Here is a 23,761-nt window from a genome sequence, read left to right on the forward strand (position 1 = left end):
TGTCACTTGACAAAGAAAGTTGGGTCTCCCCTTACTATGACAATTCAGGCATCACCGATCAGTGTCCGAAGCAGCAGCTCCCTTACTCAGCTGGTCAAACTCGGTGTCGGGGGGGGAAACTTAGAAAGGGGGACTGTCCTTCTGGAGAGGTACTGGGACCACTGCAGGCCTGGTTCTGCTTGCTGAAAAGAGTAGAAAAGCTGGCCTCTTCTCATGAAGTTGCCTGCAGTGTTTCCTCTTTCCAGTGGCCCCCTGCCTGGCTGGGCTCAGACGAGCACCCCACCTCTCTTCCTACTCTCCTTTCCCCTCCTCATCATTCTCCACGCCTTGCTAGTCCCACTCTCTATCCTAAGGCTCCTAGACTTTGCTTTGGCATCTTAATCTCCTTTCTCTCAGTTTAGCATTTAACTTTTTTGTTCCGGAATGAATGTATCCCTAAGCCTCCTCTAGTCTTTTGCCACTGGCTATGAGGTTTTCTGTCGCAGAAATGCTCCCATGGACTCCAACCTCTTCAATCACTAGAGTAGCAAGGTAGAGCAGAAGCCAACCCACAGATGGGTAATTGCCCCTGCAATTACCGGGGTAACTTTTTAAATAACAGACAGAGCCAACAGGTAAGGTTGTGCAGGTTGTACACTGCACAAGAGCCCCTGGCTAGAGGGCTAAGTTAGAGCAGAAATCCAGCTCGTTGCTTTCTACCACCAAGAAGCACACCCTGAGGGAATTCCAAATCTTTTCCAAATTTGTCTGAACGGTACTTTATGGGCTGGCAATGGCTCCATCCTCCTCCTCATGCACCCTCCAGACTGTCATTTAGTAGGTGTGAAGTGGGGATCAGGAATATATGAGTTAAAGGAGTTCCCAGGTGACAGTGATCTTAACCAGGGTCAGGAACCAGCCTGGAGACTGCATATCCTCCCAGAGAGCTGGAATGAAATCTTGATTAGCTGTAACACTCAGCAAAGAGGTGATCTAGCTGACTGAAGTCAGAGCAGAAAGGAAGGGAAAAAAAAACATCAGCGTGTTTCTGTTTTGGGGAAAAACTTTACAAAGCATATCACTCCACTACTCTGGAAACACACATACACACACACACATACACCTAACTATATTTCACTGACACCTGGAATTTCAGAATAATGATTTTGAAGAGGCAGTCTCATTTTATTAGAGTGTGTGTGTGTGTGTGTGTGTGTGTGTGTGTGTGTGTGTGTGTGTGTGTGTGTGTGTAGCAGAGGTGTGGGAGAAGGAGTCCAGGACACAGCCTATATCTTGTTGATGTTTCATTTTTTCCCATTTTTTTAATGCAATCTGCCTCTGTTTGATAAAGTAACCTATTGGCTAAACACATCAATAAATTAAGGTTTTAATTAAAAACATATAATAAAAGTGCATGTCTCTTCTTTTGAAAAATGCTACATTTCTTTTGGAAATAGCATCTGGGATGTCAGATGCAACTTTTGGTTAATATTTATGGTAGTACATTTTGAAAACTTATTTTATGACTAGGTAAAAATGGGACTATCAATTATAGTAGAAATAAATAAGAGTCTTGTTTCCTTTAAGAAAAAAGACTGTCAAACATTAGAGAAGAGAGTGAAGTTACAAGGATGGTGATGAGCCTCTTGGTGAGAAAGCAAGCTGACCTCCTCAGTGTATCATGTCAGTGCCTGACTTTCTCAATGTGGGTATGTCAGTTGCTTTGCAAAGAGGGATAAAGGTCTCTTGACCCTTCTTTCTGGATCCATACTCCTAGGCCAGATCAGCCTCTCCCCATCCTCAGTGGCTGAGCACATTTGGTGCCTCTACAGTATCTTGACAATTTGGTCGAGGGAAGAGCCCAGGTCCCTGTGTTAGATTTCATTGATTCCTTCACAAAAGCCTCACTGTCATCCCACATACTTGCTACCCTCTCCAGCGATTCTCAACATTTCACCTAGAGCAATCTCCACAATAAGGAGGAAGGAAAAAGAATCACTTGCTTCCCTGGACTGATCTCTAAAGGAAAAGCAAAGCTTTCTTCCTATTTTGAAATGTCTTTATGAGGCACTTACTCAAAACAAGTATGTAATGAAAAATAATGAGTCTACCCAGTTTTGACAATGAAATGGTGTTCTGTGTACATAATACAGAGTCTACTCTTCTTTCCTTTTAGAAAAATAAGCCAATTCTTGATCCAACTGTAGGGTGTTTTCCAGAACTTCAGGAACTTTCTTTTCCTCTATATATGTTTGCTTATACAAGTGTGTTCTGTTGAGTGCAGGGGATGACTGCTCTAAAAAATGTCTCCCAGCAGTCTTAGATACTGACAGACCAACAGCCCATGCAGAAGACCCACAGGAATTAGACACTGGAGCCATGAAGCAAAGAGATGGTGGGCAACAAGTGATAGAACAAATGAAGCAGCAAAACTTCCTCCCCTTTGGAGAAGCAGACCAGTCACAGATGGACAGAGGATTACAAGATTATGTTGTGTGACAAAGCCACCGCATCCCCACAGGAGCTCCACAGGTCTAAGGCCAGATGGGATCATTCGTCTTACCCCATGACCCAGACTATGGAATGTAACTAACACATTTTCTAGCTGGCTTCAGGCTAAATCATATCTCTAGCTTTTCTCATGTATACTAGCACATGCTTTTCACAGGCTTGTTCTAAATCATCAAAGCAGGTGTATACTTGATCAATGACTGTTGTGTTCAGGAACATCTCACATTTCCTCTATATTCATAAGACGAAAGTAGATTTGGTGGAGTATGGCCCAAAACAAATGATGTGACTTCTTTGTTAGCTAAGTTCTGAATTTGCCAGGGGGCTAAAATGCTATTTGCTTCACTGTGGTCTTTGAGAACTTAGTATTGGTCACTACATTTGAGAACTTCAAGAACGCTGTGAAGTCACAAAATCTGGTTTAATCCCTGGAGGGATGTAGTTTTAACATTTAGTAATTAAGAGCCAAACAGAAACATGGGAAGGTGGAATTTCACATTGGGAAGTCAGTTATCTCAGGCTTTGCAAGTCAGGGAGGAATTAGAGGGCTAGGGAGTCCTTGTTTCTGTGGGTAGCTCCTATTGACAGAAAATGAAATCTATTACACAAGCCTTGACCTGTTTCCCAAGGTAGCTCTCAAACACTAGAAATCAAGCACACTACAGTTTTTCTCAGTTTACTCCTGCCAGAAGCCAAAGAAGCTCTCAACAAATTCCAAAGGGCTGAGAGACACCACTGCAGAGGTTACTGTTGGCCTCCTGTGTTCAAGGATCTGAAGACTTAATATTGATAAGTTGGCAATATTACTCTCATGGATCTATTTATTCAATCCACTTTAATTTTACACCTTGTTTCTTTGCAGGAGTTAACATGCTGCTCCTAAAATACATATGGAAATTCAAAGGACCCAGGATAGCCAAACAATCTGGATAAAGAAGACCAAAGTTGGAAGACTCACATGTCCCAATTTTAAAACTTTCTACAAAGCTACAGCAATCAAAAGAGTATGTTACTGACATAAGGATAGGCATATATATCAATGGAATAGAAATGAGAGTCCAGAAATAATTGCTGTCACATTTATGGTAAATTGCTTTCTGACAAGGATATCAAGACAATACAGTGGGGGAAAGAATGTTCTTCTCAACAAATGGTGCTGGGACAACAGGATATTGACATACAGCTGAATAAATTTGGACCCCTACCTCACACCATATATAGAAACAAACTCAAAATGTATCAAAGACCAGAATGTAAAAGCTAAAATTATAAAATGCTTAGAAGAATACTCAGGCATAAATCACTGTTATCTAGGATTAGGCAATGGTTTCTTAGATTTGACACCAAAAGTACAAGCAACAAAAGAAAAAAGTAGATAAACTGAACTTTATAAATATAAAAACTTTTCTGTGGCAAAAGACACCATCAAGAAAGTGAAAAAATAATCACAGAGGGAAAATGTTTGCAAATTATATATCTGAAAATGGACATAGAGCTAGAATATATAAAGAGATATTACAACTCAATAATAAAAAGACAAATAACCCAAGTTAAAAAATGAGCAAAGTATCTAAGAGATATTTCTACAAAGAAAATACACAGATGGCCAATAAATACATGAAAAGATGCTCAACGTCATTACTTATTGAGGGAATGCAAATCAAAAACACAATGAGAAGGTTTCACACTCACCAGGATGGCTATAATCAAAAAGATAATAACAAGTATGGTGAGGATATGGAAACTTCATACACTGCTGGTAGGAATGCAAAATGGTACAGATGCTTTGGAAAACAAGTGCAGTAGTTCTTAAAAAAGTTAAACTTAGAGTTACCATACAACCCAGCAATTCTACACCTAAGTGTATACCTAAAATATATACATCCACACAAAAACTGTACAAGAATGTTCATAACAGTATTTTTCATAATAGCCAAAAAGGTGGGAACAACCCAAATGTCTATCAACTGATGAATAGGTAAATAAAATGTTGCCTATCCACACAATGGAATATTATTTGCTAGTCAAAAGGAATGAAGTATTGATATATGCTCCAATATGGATGAACCTTAAAAACATATGCTAAGAGAAGGAATCCAGTTACAAAATACCACATATTATATGAATCTATACAATATCCAGAATAGGCAAGTTTACAGAAACAGAAAGTAGATTAGTGGTTGCCTAGAGTAGAGAGAAGGGTGTGGGAGGGTGAGTTGGGAGTAAATGCAGAATGACTGCTAATAAGTACTAATAGGGTTTTTGTTGTGGGGTGGTAATGAAGATCTTCTAAAATTGATAGTGGTAATGGCAGTACAATTGTTTGAATACTAAAAACCACTGAATTCTACACTTTAAATAGGTGAATTCTATGATATGTGAGTCTATCTATCTACCTACCTACCTACCTATCTGTCTATAAAAAGGTTGCTAGTTATCAGCACTGAGCACCATGGTCCTCTCATATAATTCTCAGAAGTCTTCATCCATGCTGAAAATAAATCTCAGCGTAACTTCCCTCTCCCCCCAGCACTTATTGGACTAAGTCCATGCATGGCAGTAGCGTGTAAAAGTTAAGAGAGCTGGCTACGTGGTGGGACAGCATTGGTGCAAATCCCATTTCTCATGTTTACTGACTCTGGGACTCTGGGTCAGGCCACTTAACTTCTCTTTGCCTCAGTTTCCTCATCTGTAAAAAGGAGAAAATAATATTTTCTACCTCATAGAGCTGTAAGCCTGCAGTAAGCGCTCAATAAGCATTACTTATTATTATTTCTCTAGAGTCTTCTTTGTGTGCATTTTTGCTAAAAGTTAAGGCCACTCCATAATTTCCTCAACATGACAACTCTGGTATGGAGGCATAATAAGAGTCTTCTCTGAAAGACCCATCTTCTGAAAATATGAACCATCACTGAAGAGAATACTGGGCTTGTTACCATCAATTTCTCTTTTAGAGGACAAGTTAAAAACTATTCTCGAGGATACTGAAGAATCACCAATATGGAAGCAGCTCTGTCTTACAAATCCCTCTCTCTTCTCTAAATATATATACAAATATATTTAGACACAAATATATACAAAGGCACACACAAATGACTTCCAATGAGAATATAATTTTAAACGAAAGTTTTGGTGCATTTATCTACCTCTAATCCTGTCTCCAGTTTAACAGGATTTCACTCTAAGTCAGCAGCAGCATTTAACATTTCAATTTACTTACAGAAGAAATGTTCATCAATATATTCAGTTCATTCTTTCCAATATCCGATAACTTTCCTATTGCATTCCCATTAGTAATTTTTCTTAATGAGTGTTTAAAATTTTATTTTTTGGCTTCTTTTGTCTTCTTAGAACACCCTTGAATTGACGTATCAAAAAGAAGAGCAAGATCCCAATTTGCTTGGGCATTTAGTGCCATCTCCCAAGTCTATATATCCTAAGTAAAAACATGGTTCTTCTCCCAAGACCACTGTTAGTTTGATAAACTTCCTGGCTGAAACCAAGAAGCCATATAAATAAGGAGAAACTTCTGCCTTGTGGTTAGAAAATTTGTCCTCAATCATATTATGAATTTTTTTTTTTTTTTTTGCGGTACGTGGGCCTCTCACTGTTGTGGCCTCTCCCATTGCAGAGCACAGGCTCTGGACGCGCAGGCTCAGCAGCCATGGCTCACGGACCCAGCTGCTCCGCAGCACAGGGGATCTTCCTGGACCGGGGCACGAACCCGTGTCCCCTGCATCGGCAGGCGGACTCTCAACCCCTGCACCACCAGGGAAGCCCCATATCATGAATTTTTAAGACAAATATTATTGTAAGAAATATTTCTAGTAATAAATATTTTAATATTTGCATATTAACCATAAAATTATTTAATAGTTTTGCCTCACTGAGGTGAACTTATTTTCTTATGGTTTATTTCAATCATTCTTTCCTCAATGCTCATAAATACCACAGAGGTCTTGCTAAACTCTTCACAGCAATTCACAATTTTCCCCTCTTGATGACGTGAATTCTGATAGATTATTGGGTTGGCCAAAAAGTTCGTTCAGGTTTTTCCGTAACATCCATACCAGAAGGCTCAAGAGAATTGCTCTTGCTTGATTCAACAAAAAGTCATCCCTGGATTACAGATTAATTAGGCCTAGCAGTAATACTTCTTGGGTAAAAAGTTTGTCCGCTTCCTGGAGACTTTACCATATTTTCAATTTTTTCTGAAAAGTTGACCTGTGCATGTTTCTCTGAAGTAGCAAGGAACAGCGCTAGGCACAAGTTGGCGTGTTTCCCATTTCAAGTAGTTTCCCATTTCAAGTAGTGGCCCTTGGTTCTCACCTGACCATCCGGGGAGGCAGCGGCAATGGCCCGTGGTGGGGTGGCAGCCATCCGCATGGCTGCAGTCACAGCGCTCGGCACAGTTCAGCCCATACGTGCCATCCTGCATGGAAGATAGCAATGAGGGATGGGAATCCCATGGTGGGAGATGAGAGGGACCTCAGTCAGCCGTTTCAGAAACAGCACCCTCCCCTCCCAAACACCTCTCAGCAGCATGCATTACAATCACCTCTTCCCATGTCTTCTTGGCCCCCCAAATATAGGCTAGGCTGCAAGAGGTAAGCATTTTTAAATCGCTCAAACCTTAGTTTATGTCTACCATACGAATGGTGAACCAACTATGCCAAACCAAATATAGGTAAACATGCCAATTAATTAAAATAATATTTATCTTACCATGAGTCATAACTCATAAAAATATTATCTTTTTGTTCCTAAAGATTTTTATAAAATATTTCAGTACTCCTTACAGGGCATTTATTTTCCCCCATTGAGGTATAACTGACATACATTTTATTAGTTTCAGGTCTAAAATATAATGATTCGATATTTGTTCATATTGTGAAATGATCACCACAATAAGTTAACATCTGCAACCATACACGGCTCCAGAATTTTATTCTCCTACAAGGCATTCTATTCATTAGTGAAAAGGGAAGTCCCTGACCCACATAAAGAAAGCCTAAAATTTAAAAAATAACAGTTCTAATGATGGAGCTCATTTCCATAAATTGCCAATGAGATACATAGAACTAGGAGAAATTAACATCTTTTGTCACTTTTCCTAATTAGCATCCTCCTCTCCATGATGCCATCTAAACCACATGAAACATTCTGATTCAACCTCCTGAGCCAGGATGCAGTGTGTGTCGGCACCACCCCCACCCCCGCCCTCATCCCCTCCCAGACCTTAATGTTTTCACATGCACGTCCGCGTTGGTGGTCCAGCAGAGATGAGACTCTTCACGGACGTGATCATTTAGTTTGTGGGAGAGGAATGAAAGTTCTGCATTTATAAGCCCTGCTCTTTTGCCAGGTCCTGACTGAGGGAGAGTACTACAAACCTCCCACAGCACCAAGCTGCAAAATTACCAAGAGGGAGGCACCGAGAACCAGCATTAAACAGGTAGTGGGTGTTAGATGGCATAATCATTTGTCTAGTGCTTACTAAAATAAAATATTAAAAAAACATTTTTAGGTTCTACTAATGTTTGTTCAGGCTTATAGGATTTAGCTTTGCTACAGTGTGAGCCACTAAACCATCTTCAGCCTTTGCTGATTTATTAATGCATCTAATAATATACCAAAAAAAGGACTGGGGGCTTTGCTTTGTCCACACTCAGACTGGGAGTGAAGGGTGATCTTCAAGCCCACCTCAGAGCACTGATAATCTGTTCACTGGTGGATGACAGGAGGCAAAGCTAAGCTAACTTTGTCCTAGGGGTTTGGAGGGCATGGAATAGCCCCCGGTTAGGTGCTCTCTAGCTGCCAAATGGGCTGCACTTAATGAGGAGGAAGCACAGGGAGAAAAGCACTCTGTGGAAGGACCCCCTCGAGGGGGCCAGTTCAGGGGGTCATGGTGTCACCTCACCATCAGATGATCCCCGGGAGGCAGAGAACACACACCACTGAGAGAATGCTTAATGGCTCGGGAGCATAGGGAGAGAGAGCAATGGAAAAGAGGGAAGGAAACTGACCCCGTGCGTGAGAGGAAGCAAGTGAAATGGGCTGTTACTACAGAATGCACTACCCATTGCCCACCCTGTTGGCCTGCGGCACACTCGGCACAGGGGTTCTGATGATGGGTGCCTCCAAAGTAGGTCAAGGGAACAGAGTCAGCCTTGAACCATGGAAATCTATGGAGATTTGTGTGACTTCAGAGATATCTGTGTTAAAAGGCAGCTGTTTCCAAACCTTTCCCCACCTCACTGAGGCTTTCTGTGACACCATCACCACCCCCCTTTCAATGTCCTGACACTTTCCACCCCAAAGCCTGGAGGATTTCCATTATAATGGAAACACAATATTTGGAGAGTTGACAGGCGTGCACAGGGTGTTTCACAAATGCTGGTTACTGGCTGCCACGAAGATATGGGTATATTAGAATAGAGAAAACAGAGCGGAATGGTGGCAGGAACCAGAAGAGAGAGGAAGGGAGGGATTCTCACAAAGCTGCCTAACTAATTTCCACATCTATTCCTTTTCCTATCCTGTATCCAATCTGAGTTGAAATACCTCAATTCTTCTAGTAGTCACTATGGTTTGGTTCACTACCAGGCACTTTAAATCATGAAGTCTGCAAAAATAAGCTAACCCTCTGGCATCAGCTCCTCCCGGCCCTCCCAGTTGGGTCATACCTGGCAGGGAAATTCACATTTCTCCCCACGCCATCCAGGTGCACAGGTGCAGGTCCCATCCAGGGTGTTGCAGGCTCCGCCGTTGAGGCACTGGCATGTTAAGTTACAGCCAAAGCCCCATGTGCCACTGGGACAGCTGATGGAGCAGTCCACCCCGTGCCAGCCTGCCACGACAAGAGTGCCAGGGCACGTGAGCAAACAAAGGCAGCAGGGAGCTCTGCCCAGCCTTTCCAAGCCACTCTTCACCTGAGAAACATCTCAGAGGTGCACAGAAGTGCCCCTGCCACAGCTCAGGGAGCATTGGCTCTGCCATGTAAAGCCTCTACCAGAAATGAACTAAAGCACCCGCACAGCTGTCAAGGATGCCAACACTGAGAGGCACTACCGGGCTACTGGGGGAAGAGAGATGAAGTGAAGATGCACAACGTACATCACTATCTAGTGCGCAGTGATGCATTGTGGGGTGCTGAGTTTTGTTCAGGTCAGCAAATGAAATATTTATATGGGAGGGAGAAGGAAAGTTTGCGTTTGAAAGAACAACCCCATCTTTAAAGCAGGAGCCCATGAACCATGAACAGTGAGTATCCAGGATGCCGGCTGCTGCAGCAACTGTGAATAAACACGATCCGGCCCCCACGTACAATCAGGTGCTTGGTTGCATTCTTGTCAGGACTCCAGGCCAATCAATTTAGGGGAATGGACACATGTCTGCTTGCTTACGCTTCACCAAAGCACAGAGACTCACAGACTTTTGGAGCTGGGAGCGACTTCAGAGATAATCTCATGTGAGCCTCTCCCTTTGACTCACGAAAGCAGGAGAGCTCTCCCTGGCTAAGGGTCTTGCTGAGTCCAGGCACTGTATTTCTGCACAGCTGGAGCTAGAATCCTAGTTAATGTTTCTTTCCTGTGCTTTTAGGAGTTAACAGGACTAGGATCAGGTAACAGACTCATTCACCCACTCACCTGCTTTGCAAGTACAAGACCCATCCACAGGAGAGCAGACAGCATCGTTTCTACAGCCGCAGAGAGAGGAACAATTTATCCCATAGGTTCCCAGAGGGCATGGGGTAGAGCAGTCAATTCCCTAGATGGGCGTAAATAGGAAAATGCATGCAATTTTACCACGTGAAATAAGGCCAACACAAATGAACAAAAATATATCTTGTCCATTCTAATTACAGTCCCTCTCTAATTTTAACACATTGTAATTTTAAGAGTTGTTACAACATCACCACTATACTAATTGTACAGATTCAAGGGCAATGCTAGCTGGCCTATATTTAGAATACAGTATTGAATAGGACCCCCAAAAAGCCTGCTGCCTTCATTAGTTTTCCTTGGTAACAAATAAATTCAAAACCCTCTGTCCTTGCTCAGACAAGTAGATATAGAACAACAAACTGTAGCTGTACAATTACTGTCAATAAACATAAATATGAACTATACATTAAATTGCAATGCTTCCTAGACTGCCTTGTATAACATGTAATACGATTAGTGGGTGAGGTGAAGGAATAGAACACACTCAGCCAGCAGCATGATTCAATTTACTATCTGACAGGGAGCGTTAAACATAGAAGTTGGTTACCAAAGGTGACTGGAGGTCACCCTCCTTTAAAAACAGAAGACTCTTAAGGATAATTCAAGGGCTCAACCAAAGAATTGTGACACAGGTTAGAAAATCCTGTAAAGATCTCAGCTCTGAGACTTTATGACTCACTCATTCTATATTATGTGCTCTGGAGTAATCATCAACATTCTTCACAGTTTAATGTTCTCTTAAAAAGGGGAGAAAATAACTCAAGAACAACCCTTTTTCCTTCAAAACAAAAATTTCTAATCTGTTGCTAAGAAATCCTGGAAACTAGGCAAAATTCTTCTCTGTTAGCTTATAGGCATATTTGAAAGGTCTAGATTCTCAGAGGGACTGAAAAACTTATATACTACTAATCCTTGGATATTAATATATAATAAATGTTAACGATGTAGTATGCACCTTCAAATTGCATGGAATTAAAACAAAAACGGTTGACAATAATACATATCCTACTTGGAAGATTTCTTTGCTACCTATAAAACATGATAAAATAATTACAAAAGGAATAATTAAAATACATCTTACTTCATGACATATATTAATTAAATAATTAAATATTAATGCCACTTTATAGTTTCACCGGCTTGCCCAGTCATCATTCTCAGGTAAGTATTTATATCTCTTATTATTACTTTTCTCTTCATTTTCTTTCTTGTTAATGATGCGATTGATTTTTAGCACATTCATTGGACTTCAGAAAAGGTCATATAAATCATGGTATCAATATGCTCCAAGCTGCACCCCTTATCTCCTTCCTCCACAACCCAAGCCACTTACTTTGAATCCTGGGGCACAGGTGCACTTTCCTGTCACACTGTCACAGTCAGCCCCGTTTTGGCAGCTGCAGATCTGTTGGCAAGCTTCCCCGTAGAATCCAGGAGAACATGTCTCATTACAGTAGAGTCCTGACCAGCCTGGCTTGCAGGCACACTCTCCAGACATGGGGTGACAGCTGAGAGATGTGGATGAAAGGAACAAGTCACTCTCGGGTAAACATGACACCCAAGGCCCGTGCAAATGTTGCTTTAGCCATGATCATTAAATGTGTGGGTAATTCCATGCACGATAATTTAAACTTCATTCCCAGTCTTGGTATGATTTAATTAATCGGCTGAAACCTGATTGGTACCACAAATGTTGCATGAAATCAGCATCATGTTCTAGCAGGATGACTCTAAACAACTGTGTCCTTTTGTCTGAAACTCAGTTTAATTTTTGTAAAGTGAAAGCACTAATTTGATAAGATGTCAACTAGAGGAGACTATCTAAAGAACTCCATCCAATGAACACTACCAAGTCAGTTCACCAGAGTGATGTCCAAGGAACTCCAGGAGCAGCGACCTTTTCAGTCTATTTCTTCTCTCAGCTCCCCATACCTGGTGGTGGAGCAGCTGTCTCTACCTGAAACAGCAGTCGCATTGATGGGCCGGGCGGCCAGCTGTCACTCCATAGCAAATGGACACATCAGCTGCGCTAAGAGGCACGGGTTAGTGAGGCTCACACAACAGGGTGCTCTGTAACGCTCAAAACACATGTGCTTCTCGCCAAAGGAAAATCTGAACAATCAAACTAGCTCTGCTCACAACTGAAAGACTGTTGAAGATGGTCTTTCTCCCCTGATGGAGATAAAACCCTCCCCTTAACTCAGGCCAACAACAAAACCCACTGTTTCATCCAGACATTTGCTAAATGACCTCTCACCGGAGGACTGTTCATAGATTTTCTGCAAAGAACCATGACCTGGAAGGGATGAAGACTGAGGCTGTACATTCCAGCTCTCCCACTACCTGGTCAACATTAGTGAAAACACATAACCTCCCTGTGCCTGACATCCTAATCTGCCAAGTGAGGGTCTCAGCTACACCCCATAATCTCATTTCCTATCTCTTTTTCTTAAAGAAAAGGCCTGTGGGTTACATAGTTTGTTACTCATTTTTAGAAATTTATTTAAATATACTTTTAGGCCCCTATTGCGACTAAGTGCCCAGAAGCAAAGGCCTAGGCATCCGTCACAAGCATTACTCAGGAAACATGACAGGAAGAAATATTCAAGCACAACTCTACATTTAAGATGGTTTCTTGGGTATATAAGGTTTGGACTCATAAGACAAGAGTTTGAATCTCAAATCAACTTAGATCTACTCAAATCTACTTATCTGCTATTTATCCTTGGGCAAAATACCTGGCATCTCCATGACTTGTCAAATTTAACCATCAAACACGGAGCTCTGGTTCTTCCCTTTCTTCATTCCACACTCAGTGTTTCCTTTCAACTGCTTTCCACTGAAGTAATGGCACCACCAGCCACTCAGTGGTTTAAGTTAAAAACCTCACAGTTATCCTTGATAACTCCTTCTCCCTCAACTCCCATATTAACTTTATCACTAGGACCTAACCATTCTAACTCCAAAATATGTCTTGAATCTATCCACATCGCTCCATCTTCGGTGTCACCATACCACTCCAAGGCAAGGTCATCTTTCTCCTACACTCCTGAATAGCCTTCCAACTTTCTTCCCTGCATTCACTCATGCCTCATCACCTAAAAAGTAGATCAGACGGTATCATCTTCCTTAAAATTCTTCAAAGACTCTCTTTGAAGCCTACACTCAGAATAAAATCCATACTGTTTAATACAGCTAGAGTGAAGATTATTTATTGTCTAAACCAGGACATTTTTAAGAGTGAAGAGGGAGTTACTAATAATTATATTAGGGCAATAGGCCTAAACCAAACAGTTCCCGTGACACCAGATATATGATGACCCTAAATATAGCCCACAGGCCTTCAGCATTTGGCTACTGCCTTCTTTCCGACCTCTTCTTTCATCGGTATTCTCTCTTTATTACTATGTTCAACTGCAATAGATTTCTTTTAGTTTGTAAGAGCATTGAGGTTTTTCAACTTAAGGGCTTCACATGGGCTATTCCATATGCCAGGAACGCTGTCTCCCCACTCCTGGCCTAGCTCTCTCCATCTTCTCCTTCCAGTCTCAGCTTAAATCTCTCTTACTTAGAGAGGCCTTCCCTGACCACTCATGCTTCAGTTAGGTCTCTCCTATTATTCTCTTTCATTGCACCCTGCTCATCTCACTTATCACAATCTGTAATCTTATGTTTATTTTTATAATCCTTCCCCTGTCTTCTTTCCCCTCTAGACTTCCAGCTCCATGAGGACAAGAATTCAGGGTGTTTTGTCACCTGGCCGTGGGCACAGTAGCCCACAGTAAGCACTGATCGAGCGAACAAGTGAAACTGTCAACAGTTGATGTGTGGCGGGGTCTGACTCCAGGGATCGTGCTTTCCCACACAAATCTGCTTCCCCTGATCTCTCGAAGTCATCCAGCAATGTTAAATTATAATCTGTATGTCTGCATACAAAGGCCAGATTTCCCCTAAAATTAGTTTTTTAAATGTCAAATTTATGACTTAAAAGGAATCACCATTAATTGCAGGAGACAGTCACTTAAGTGACATTTATGATGATATTGTAAGCAGGTGCACAGACTAGCACTGAATGTATGCTAACACCATGCTAAGCAATCCATGTGCATGATTTCATTTAATGCTCACAGTGTTAGGTATGATTCCATTTTATAAATGAGGGAAGAGAGACCTGGAAAGAGGAATTTATTCAAAGTCTTGCACAGGTAGTGGCAGAATCAAACTTGAACCCAGATTTCTTTCTTTGTTTTCACACCAAAGGAAAAGGAAGTTTGATAGCAGCCTGCTAGGAGGTCTATATATGAAAAAGAATTGCTAAAATTAAAATTTTAAAACTGCAAGGATAAAAGGGGTAGCAGGACCAATAAAAGCTTGTATTGTGCAAGAAGCATGGACAAATTTAAGTTTATTTTAGAAAGGCCCTACATATGACAAAAAGAAAAGAAATATTCCAAGTGATGGATTGGTTAAAGTAGTTCACCTTAAGATACTATTTTAAAAAAGGACATCTTTTGATAGAAAATATTATTCTACATTAAAAGGTAGAAAATAATATTCATGGTATAGATATAAATGTTAAGCAGAATAGACAATTCGGGGACAGAGAATTGAACTAAGCTAGAGGCAGGCAGAGAAATTGATATTCAATGCCCCCCACTGAGTATTAGTGCAGCACACTGGTTCTCAAATTGATTGACACCAAAATTAGTATTCTGCAATTTGTAATTATATGTAGGAAGCCAGAGCACTTTGGAGGCATTTGATGGGTTCTCATGCAGGCAGCTTAATTGGTAATGAGATTTACGTGTTGTTGTTAGAGCAGCAGAGTGGAGGTTGAAGGGTAATATCCTCCTACCTGATTTCTTTCTAAAGAACAGATTGCTTTGTGTAATATGAAGATCGGATTAAACACAGATAGGAATATCTACCGTTTTTTACACATATATAACTAGATAAAAATATTCTAGTAAAGTTTTTCAGTTTAAGAGTTAAATTATTACAGGTATCCCATATAATATTGGCTAAAATAGAATGAATCATTGAACTTCCTTTTATTCATTTCCTTAGATATTATTCATGCTCAAGTATATGACAATTAGGTGGCATTTACAAATAGGCACACCCTGATTGCCCACAGCTATTAAATGTCCTTACTAACAAGAGCTAATATACATATCCCACGTGGAATCTCAGTGGATCTTGAATTTCGTTTTCCTGTTCAAAATCATTTCCACTATAAAAGTTAGTTTTAAGAAGTCCAGTTCACAGAGAGTGTCCTTAGGCTCTATAACAGTGCTGTAATTTAAAATACTAATATCACTTATAAATATATTTAAATTCATTTCAACCTTATGATAGCTTGCAAAATAAAAATGGCTACAAACGCTTTGTAACTCCTCCCACTAAGAGGTGGAGTGTAACAAATCTGGACTTGGTTGTGTTACCTGCTTTGTCTAAAAGGACATTAGCAAACATGACAATAACCAAAGGTTTGAAAAGTGTTTCCATGTTGGGGCTTGCCCTCTCTCTTGCTGCTGTTGGAAGCCAGTCACCACTTACAGAAGCCCAGGCTAACCTGCTAGATGCTGGGGACATATGGCTCAGTCACTCTCATCACCTAGCTAAATGCTAGACTTGTGAGTGAGGAATTCCAGGAATTCCAGCCTCTAGTTGATTTTCCAGCTGAACATAGGCAGACCAGCAGAACAACCACCAAGCTGAGCCCAGCCCAAAGAATCAAGCAAAAAATCATCAGTTAACAAATAATTGTTGTTTTAGACCACTAAGTTTAGGGTAGCGTTTTTTTTTATGCAGCAAAACTAACTGATACAAACCCTTACTCAAATATACGGCTTCAATATATGTCAATACAGACATATCCACAGAACTAAAAATTTACTTAAAGACACTGTAAACTGATAGTGTGCCTTAGTTATTTCATTAATTATGACAAAGACTTTTAGGATAAATGTACATCATGTATTATGCAATAGTAAGCTACACTCTTGCCTGATTAAATGGTAAGTTAGACTTTCAATTAATACAAAGATTCTATGCCTTTTGGTTCAAAGGGAACCTTGTGTTTCTAGGAATTTTACATAGAAGTTCAAGATATAAGAATAGATGGGTGGCTTCAACTGTGAATTCAAAAAGGCAGAGTCATATAATCAACATTCAACTGGTCTTAACAGAAATCTGTACAAGCTGATTTTTAAAAATAGCTGTCATTATCTAGAGAAGCCACTTCATAGGCTAATTGTTTTTTAATCTTCTGATTATTTGTTATACATTATTAGACAGATTTTAGTGTTCTTTTGATCTATGTGACTATCAAATAAGTTCATGTACTTGTTTGTTAAAGCATACATACTTAGGTACACATGACCTATGTCAAAATTATATGGTACTGACGTCAACCTAAAAACTGTCCACTTGCACCTTGCAGCTACTAATATGGTAACTAATTCCAACAAAATCAACATTTCCTCTGCTTCTCCAATCCTTCTCATAGCGGAGATCCTTCGTATAGGTTTATTAATCTATTTGATTTCAGGCTGCATCTGTATACAACGAAACAGCACACTGGCATTAAAAAGTCCTTAGCCATTACTAATGACTTGAGCCAAACTAATGAGCCACACTTATGACTTGTCCCTAATCCTGCCAGCTCCTTCAACACTAAAGAGTTGAAAAACAAAAACAAAATCCTGCAGAGATTATTCATTTTTACTCCCCAAACTGTCATGTAAAGAGTGGCAATATTTTCCAATGAAGAAAACCAGAAGTTGACTAAAGTAGCTTACTAAGTTGCTTGAGGCACATTAAGAATGCACTTCTTGGGCTTCCCTGGTGGCGCAGTGGTTGGGAGTCCGCCTGCCGATGCAGGGGACATGGGTTCTTGCCCTGGTCCGGGAGGATCCCACATGCCGCAGAGCGGCTGGGCCCGTGAGCCATGACCGCTGGGCCGGCGCGTGCGGAGCCTGTGTTCCGCAACGGGAGAGGCCACAGTAGTGAGAGGCCCGTGTACCACAAAAAAAAAAAAAAAAAAAAAAAAAAAAAAGAATGCACTTCTTTGATATGTCCCACTAAAATGTATTTCAGCACACACACACACACACAGTGCAAAGTCCTTTTCTTTTTCTTTTTGGCTCCCAACAATGGTTTAAAGAAGAGACCCACTACAGGCTTCTATTTACTTTTAACTTTTGTGCATTTGAGATTTGACGTGGTCACAAGTTACCTTTCAGAAACATAAATGAAGTAACAGTTGTGCTGAACGCAAATGAAGGTAATTCTGGTGTCATCTGAACTGCTATATAATGCACTGCATTTTTCTCAAACTCAACTTTTCCAGCAGTATGCAAACGAGGCCCAGAATTTTAAGTGATATGTATCTGGTCCTTGGGAGAGGGAGAGGAAGAAACAGTTGGACAGATATTTTCAGGGGCAGACAAGGTACAGAGAAGTGGGTGGGATCTTGGTTTCCTGTTCATAAATTCTTCGAGAAATTTTTGAGCCAAAAGACTCCTGTGAATTCTATGTCCAAGTAATCAATTCTGAACACATATCTCACATGTGACAACCACACGTGACACACTGTCACAAAACTTCCACCACTACACTTCCTGGCTAGGCACATGTCAAGTGAAAGAGGCTGCAGTGAGAATCATTTTGTGATAGTTTTACATACTAAACTGGGCTTAACCTATGTCTCTCATTGTATCTTTGCTTCTAAGGGAATGTCACAAAATCCCTCTCTTAGGGATACATTCTACTAACCTCAGCAAGTTTAATATTTTCTGGTGGCCATTAACAGAGAATAGGGTTTCATATCCATCCACAGCCATCTAACAATTTTAGCACTTCTGACTTGTTCCATTTAGTAGAAAAGACTTCCGTTTACTTAGTGGTTCCTGCCCTGGATGACCCAGAGGCGAGAAGGGTCTCAGGGTGGAAATCTCTCTGCCGATCCCTCCTTCTAAATAGTGGACACTGCGGTGAAAACTTTAATAGGACACATCATTCCAGGGGCAGCTGACCCTCACCTATGAGTGTTGTCCAGGTGGCAGGGACACCACTTGTCACATTTGATGCCATAGAGCCCTTCTGGACACAGGCGCGCCTCACAGCGGTCGCCAGCAAAGCCTGCTTCGCAGAGGCAGGAGCCGCTCACGTGGTAACACTTCCCTCCATTGACACATTGGCAGGTCTCTGCACAGCGAACTCCGTAGGTGCCAACGGGACACTCATCCTGGCACCTGTCATGCAGGAGGCGGGAGCATAAGATAGATTAGTCAGTGCCTTGTGAAAATAAACAGTTGATTCAGATAGGCTTTGTTATGTTGACAATGATATCCTTTTTGGATTTGACATTTATTTGGTAATTGTACCATTACAGATATGAAAAGCATTAAGATAAATTATAGTAGTAACAGTAGTATGAACTGTTTAAAGAAATAGCAAAAACAAAATAAAATTATGAGCTTGGGATGAAAAGCAGGTTTTACACCTAGTCCTTGCTAAAGGCATACATAGCACTTTAGAAGATACCAGGAAAGGGAGAAAATGAACTGCCCTAGTGTGAGTCCCAGCCCATCATTAGGGAATTAAAATATATGCTTTCTCTAAAAAAGAATGAAATAATACCATTTGCAGCAACATGGAAGGACATAGAGATTATCACATTAAGTAAGTCAGACAGAGAAAGACAAACATCATACACCACTTATATGTGGAATCTAAACAAATGACACAAACGAACTCATTTACAAAACAGAAACAGACTTACAGACATAGAAAACAAACTTATGGTTACCAAAGGGGTAGTGGGCAGGGGGAGATAAATTAGGAGTTTGGGATTAACAGGTACACACCACTATATACAAAATAGGTAAACAACAAGGACCTCCTGTATAGCACAGGGAACTATACTCAATATCTTTTAATAACCTAAAATGGAAAAGAATCTGAAAAAGAATATGTATAATCACATTGCTGTACACCTGAAACTAATACAACATTGTAAATTACCTATCTTCAATTAAAATAAGGTATATGCTTTCCCCATTTCAAAGAGAAAACTTTGTAGCAAACTTGAAACGAAATATTAATTCTCTTGGCTTTCACATTGACATTAATTTTTAATTTCAGCCATGTATCTGCTCTTTTCAAAGCTGAATGGCAATCATTGCTCCTCATTTAGAAAGTTATGTAGCTAAATAAACAAAGTCCTCCTTAGATGTGGGCAAGTCTGAGCTACTGAAATGAGGTGTCCTCAACTTCAACCTGGGGAACTCCTGCCAGGAGACGGTAGAGATGCTGGGAGTTCTCAAACACAAAATTTTTATTAAATGGGGTTTTGTCCTCTGTTGGGAAGAAGGGCTACTAAATAGTAAGGAAAAAATTCACTTTATTGTCTTTTTAAAAAATGGCCTAACAGTGCGGTCCCGGCATAAGGATATGCTCTAGGTAAGTTGGATCTGGTGGGAAGCTGAGTTGCTGGAGGGAATTGAGAAGAGAAAATCATCATGGCTCCATGGAACGCAAGACTAGCTATTGGGCCAGCCAAGTTTCTTTCTGACCAGGCAAGGTGACTTGAAGGGACTTTCTGTAGCAGAAGGAGCCCTTTCTGCCAAGGGAGAGGAAGTCGGGGTCTCGCCTACCCAGAGTGCTGCCACAAGCAGGGTACCCTCTGTGAGTCTCAGCAGCCACTTCCCATGTGGCTCTCAAGTCATGCCAGACCCAGAGTCTACAATGTAGGTCAGCACTGCATTTTTTCAAATGGGTACAGGGCAAGAGCAAGTGCATGATAATGAATCCAAGCAGACTTCAAAGCAACAGCAAAGAGGCTGAAAAGCAAACATTTTCCACAAGGCTTTGCATAGTTTTAATGATAGGGTGTGAGGACTGACAATACCAAGGCTGGATGGGATTCTATTTAAGGGCAGAGGATAAAGCTTGAGAACCCTTTGATATTTTTCTCCTTAACTCTGGTTCTGGCATGTATTTAGGGAAAAGGGCCTCTTGCAAATTTGGTTTCACAGACTCTAGACATCTTTAGGCTTGTCAATGGCAAAGTCTTCAAATCAGCCACTCAACAAAGCATTAGAAAAGTTCTGGAGTAATTGAACCAAGTTTATTTAGCAAAAATCAGATGTGTGCTGCAAAGTTACACATGAGTAAACCTATTTTTAGACCAGAGTATTTTTTAAAGGTACTCTATTTTTAACTTGTAAGAAGCTTTACTAAGCCAAGTCACTTAGTTTACTCCTTAAAGATGTAAACTTTGGAGAAAGAAATGCTATAGGACAATCATTGGGCCTCCTCATGGCTCCACTAAAGGCTGGCAAGACAGCTTGGCAACCTGTCTGTCCAGACATCCTTGCAAGGCAGTGCCAGAAAAAAAGAAAAAGTTATGCTCAAGGTAAATAAAATAAAATGTTATGCTTTGGACTCCAGGATTTTAACTCAGGAAAAAGCACAGCTCTAAAAGTGGGGAACAGGATAAAAACGTGAAGCATGGAAAAATGTCTGCCACCAAATGACAGGGGAGCAGTGTGTCTATTCTGTCCTATCTTGGCAGGGACTTCCTTCTCTCTGAGAAAACAAAATCCATAATAGCTGGGCCTGACCCATATTTACCTTTCTAACATATACTTAAACATACTGAGTTTCTGTTTTAAATGGCAAAAAGCCATTTGAATTTTACTTACTGAAGTAGTCAGTAAAGTTTGGTTTACCTTCCCACTTGTTTTTTGTCAATGTTGTACTTGTAAGATAATCCTATTAATAATAGTTATGTCTGCTTCCACCTACCACACCAAAATGGTAGGATATCTTTCTAGAAGTAGGTATTTTCCACCTTAAAAATAAATGCAATCATGAAGTAGCTTACATCCTTCTCATTGGCTGAATTAAAAGTCTTTGTCAAGCAGTCTTATCTCCCTTTTGGACTCCTTTTTCTAAAAGAAGCATCATTTCCCAACAAATTTTATGCCCTTAATGTTGCTTTTGTGGTCCCATGTGGAATAAGAAAAGTAATTTTAGAAGTCATTAAAAGAGGAAATATTTTCTTAGGAGAGATGGCAGAGAGGCAGATAAAAATATAGCAATAAATATTGGCCATAGTAGAAATATGAAAATGTGAAGTTCCTATTTTATTTTTTTAGATTTTGAATAATACCCTGGAATTGGGAAAAATGGACAAGCATTAAGTAGAGCTAACCTAATAAAACATGACACCAATACCCAAACCAGTGAGGGTCACAGGCTTGTTTGAATATCATTTTGATTATCATATTGCATATTGCGTCCTTTTGAGCATGGCCCTCCAAGAGTGACCTGAATAAATGGGCCAAACCATGATTTAGTGTGAAAGAATCACATTCCTCATTAAACTGGGATCAATAGATAGGCTGCCTACCTTTCAAACATCTAGAACTGCTGCTCTGGGGAAATATAAAGAACACTGGGAAAGAGCCAACTTTTCCACAATCCCAGAAGCAGGAAAGAGTTCCTCCATTGAAGGCCAGTTCTGCATCCCCCAATTCCTGTCTCCAATTTTGGACTTCACCTCCTTTGGCCCACATTCTTCTTCACTTTCAGGGTGGTACAGAAGACAGCATGGCAGGCTGGCTTCACCTTAACAGAGTCCATAACTGATCCACGGATCTCTCCACTCAGCTAACGCGTAAGGAGCACCAATTATGCACATGGACTCATGCTAGGCCATCAAAGGCCCCAGTGCAATGATGCCATGACAACCCATCAGCATTAAGAACACTCTTAACCCCTTCAGAAGAATTTTTGTGAGGATCTAAAAGCCATGCTCTCACCACTCATACTTGGCTGTGCCACATGAGATTTCCTCACCACGCTGTCCTCTCAACCGTCCCACAAACCCTACAGCCTATTATGGGGACATCCCATGATGTGCTCTGCCTGCTTACAAGGTGCCCGTTTTGTTTGTTCTGTTTTCTCTCTGGCTGGGAGGGCCGTCCCCACATCCTGGGTACGCTCTGGGCCAGCTGTCTGCGGTGGTACCTGTTTCCCTCTGATCTGACCTCAGTGATCACGTTTCGCTGACTTCTCAAAACAGGGGAAATGGCAAATCCCCAGGCCTTTGGGCTGCTTTCCCCACACCTCCTGCCACAGATCATTCTATAACCACTTATTATTTCCCTTTCACGATGACAAATGTGCTTGTTGTCATTGTGTTGTGTGTGTGTGTGTGTCTGCATGTGTTAACTCTTGAACCCAGATAGTGAGAGCAGAATTAAAAACAGGAGTCATGTCATCAGTTCATCGGAAAAACAACAGTTATAAATACAAGTCAAGAAGCAAGTTCCCTCTTCACTTTCCTTCTCTTTCTCTAGCTCTTTGCCAGCTTTGCCTCAAATCTAAAACTCACCTGAAAATTAGCTGTTATCCCCTTTCCCTGTATGTTATGTTCCCTGTATGTTATCCCCTTCCCCTGTATCATGTAAAGATGAGTATAAGCCGGCCTGTATGTTTGTTGATTTTGTGTTTCCCTGAATTTGAGACTTAAATCCCTACAGGGCAAGAAAACCATTATATTTAAATTTTTAGGGTCCAAAAATATTACACAGAACTATTATTTAGGGTTCTGCTTGGTCCCATGCCTCTCCTTTCCTGACTTATCTTTCTATATTAAGATATTAATGCCACATGGATCCAGAACTCATCTAACAACATCATTTTCCAAAATACAATCATAAACCAGGATGTAGGGCACAAAAACTTTCTGAGTAGCCCAATTACATGTTGTAAAAACCATGTGCTAAAGGTGTCAATACTTCATAACATCAAAAAACTAAGGAAAATATGTAGTTATATTAACAAAAGATGAAAAAGTCTTTAATGAAATTAAACAGATACTACTAACAAAAGTTCCTAATAAAAATAGGAATTAAAAAAAAAAAAAACAGGGCTTCCCTGGTGGCTCAGTGGTTGAGAGTTTGCCTGCCAATGCAGGGGACACGGGTTCAAGCCCTGGTCTGGGAAGATCCCACATGCCGCAGAGCAACTAGGCCCATGAGCCACAACTACTGAGCCTGCGCATCTGGAGTGTGTGCTCTGCAACAAGAGAGGCCAGGACAGTGAGAGGCCCGCGCACCGCGATGAATAGTGGCCCCCACTTGCCGCAACTAAAGCCCTCGCACAGAAACAAAGACCCAACACAGCCAAAAATAAAAATAATTAATTAATTTTAAAAAAAGAAACAACATTACTTAAGGGGACTTCCCTCGTGGTCCAGTGGTTAAGATTTCACCTTCCAATGCAGGGGGTGCTGGTTTGATCCCTGGTCGGGGAGCTAAGATCCTACATGCCTCGCGGCCAAAAAACCAAAACATAAAACAGAAGCAACATTGTAACAAGTGCAATAAAGATTTTTAAAATGGTCCACATCAAAAAAAATCTTAAAAGAAAAACCTACTGAAGCGTGAAAAAGACAGTAACAAACATGAAACTATACTGGAGCCATTTCCAATAAAAGTAGGAAGAAGACAGGAATTCCCACTATT

At 40.8% G+C, this 23,761-nt stretch overlaps 1 protein-coding gene across 1 annotated transcript in view; it reads right to left on the reverse strand.

Moving 5' to 3' along the window:
• Positions 1-23,761, reverse strand: part of MEGF10 (multiple EGF like domains 10) — a 346,338-nt gene that overhangs the window by 27,290 nt on the left and 295,287 nt on the right. The window contains exons 11-15 of the mRNA XM_024757156.1: positions 18,263-18,475; positions 11,551-11,725; positions 10,140-10,260; positions 9,177-9,340; positions 6,820-6,922 (exon numbers count right to left, since the gene is read on the reverse strand). Coding sequence (XP_024612924.1) covers positions 6,820-6,922; positions 9,177-9,340; positions 10,140-10,260; positions 11,551-11,725; positions 18,263-18,475 — 776 coding nt within the window. The remainder of the gene's footprint in view (positions 1-6,819; positions 6,923-9,176; positions 9,341-10,139; positions 10,261-11,550; positions 11,726-18,262; positions 18,476-23,761) is intronic.

Source organism: Neophocaena asiaeorientalis, unplaced genomic scaffold (assembly GCF_003031525.2).
Source record: "Neophocaena asiaeorientalis asiaeorientalis breed wild unplaced genomic scaffold, Neophocaena_asiaeorientalis_V1.1 scaffold149, whole genome shotgun sequence".
Classification (NCBI taxonomy): Eukaryota; Metazoa; Chordata; class Mammalia; order Artiodactyla; family Phocoenidae; genus Neophocaena; species Neophocaena asiaeorientalis.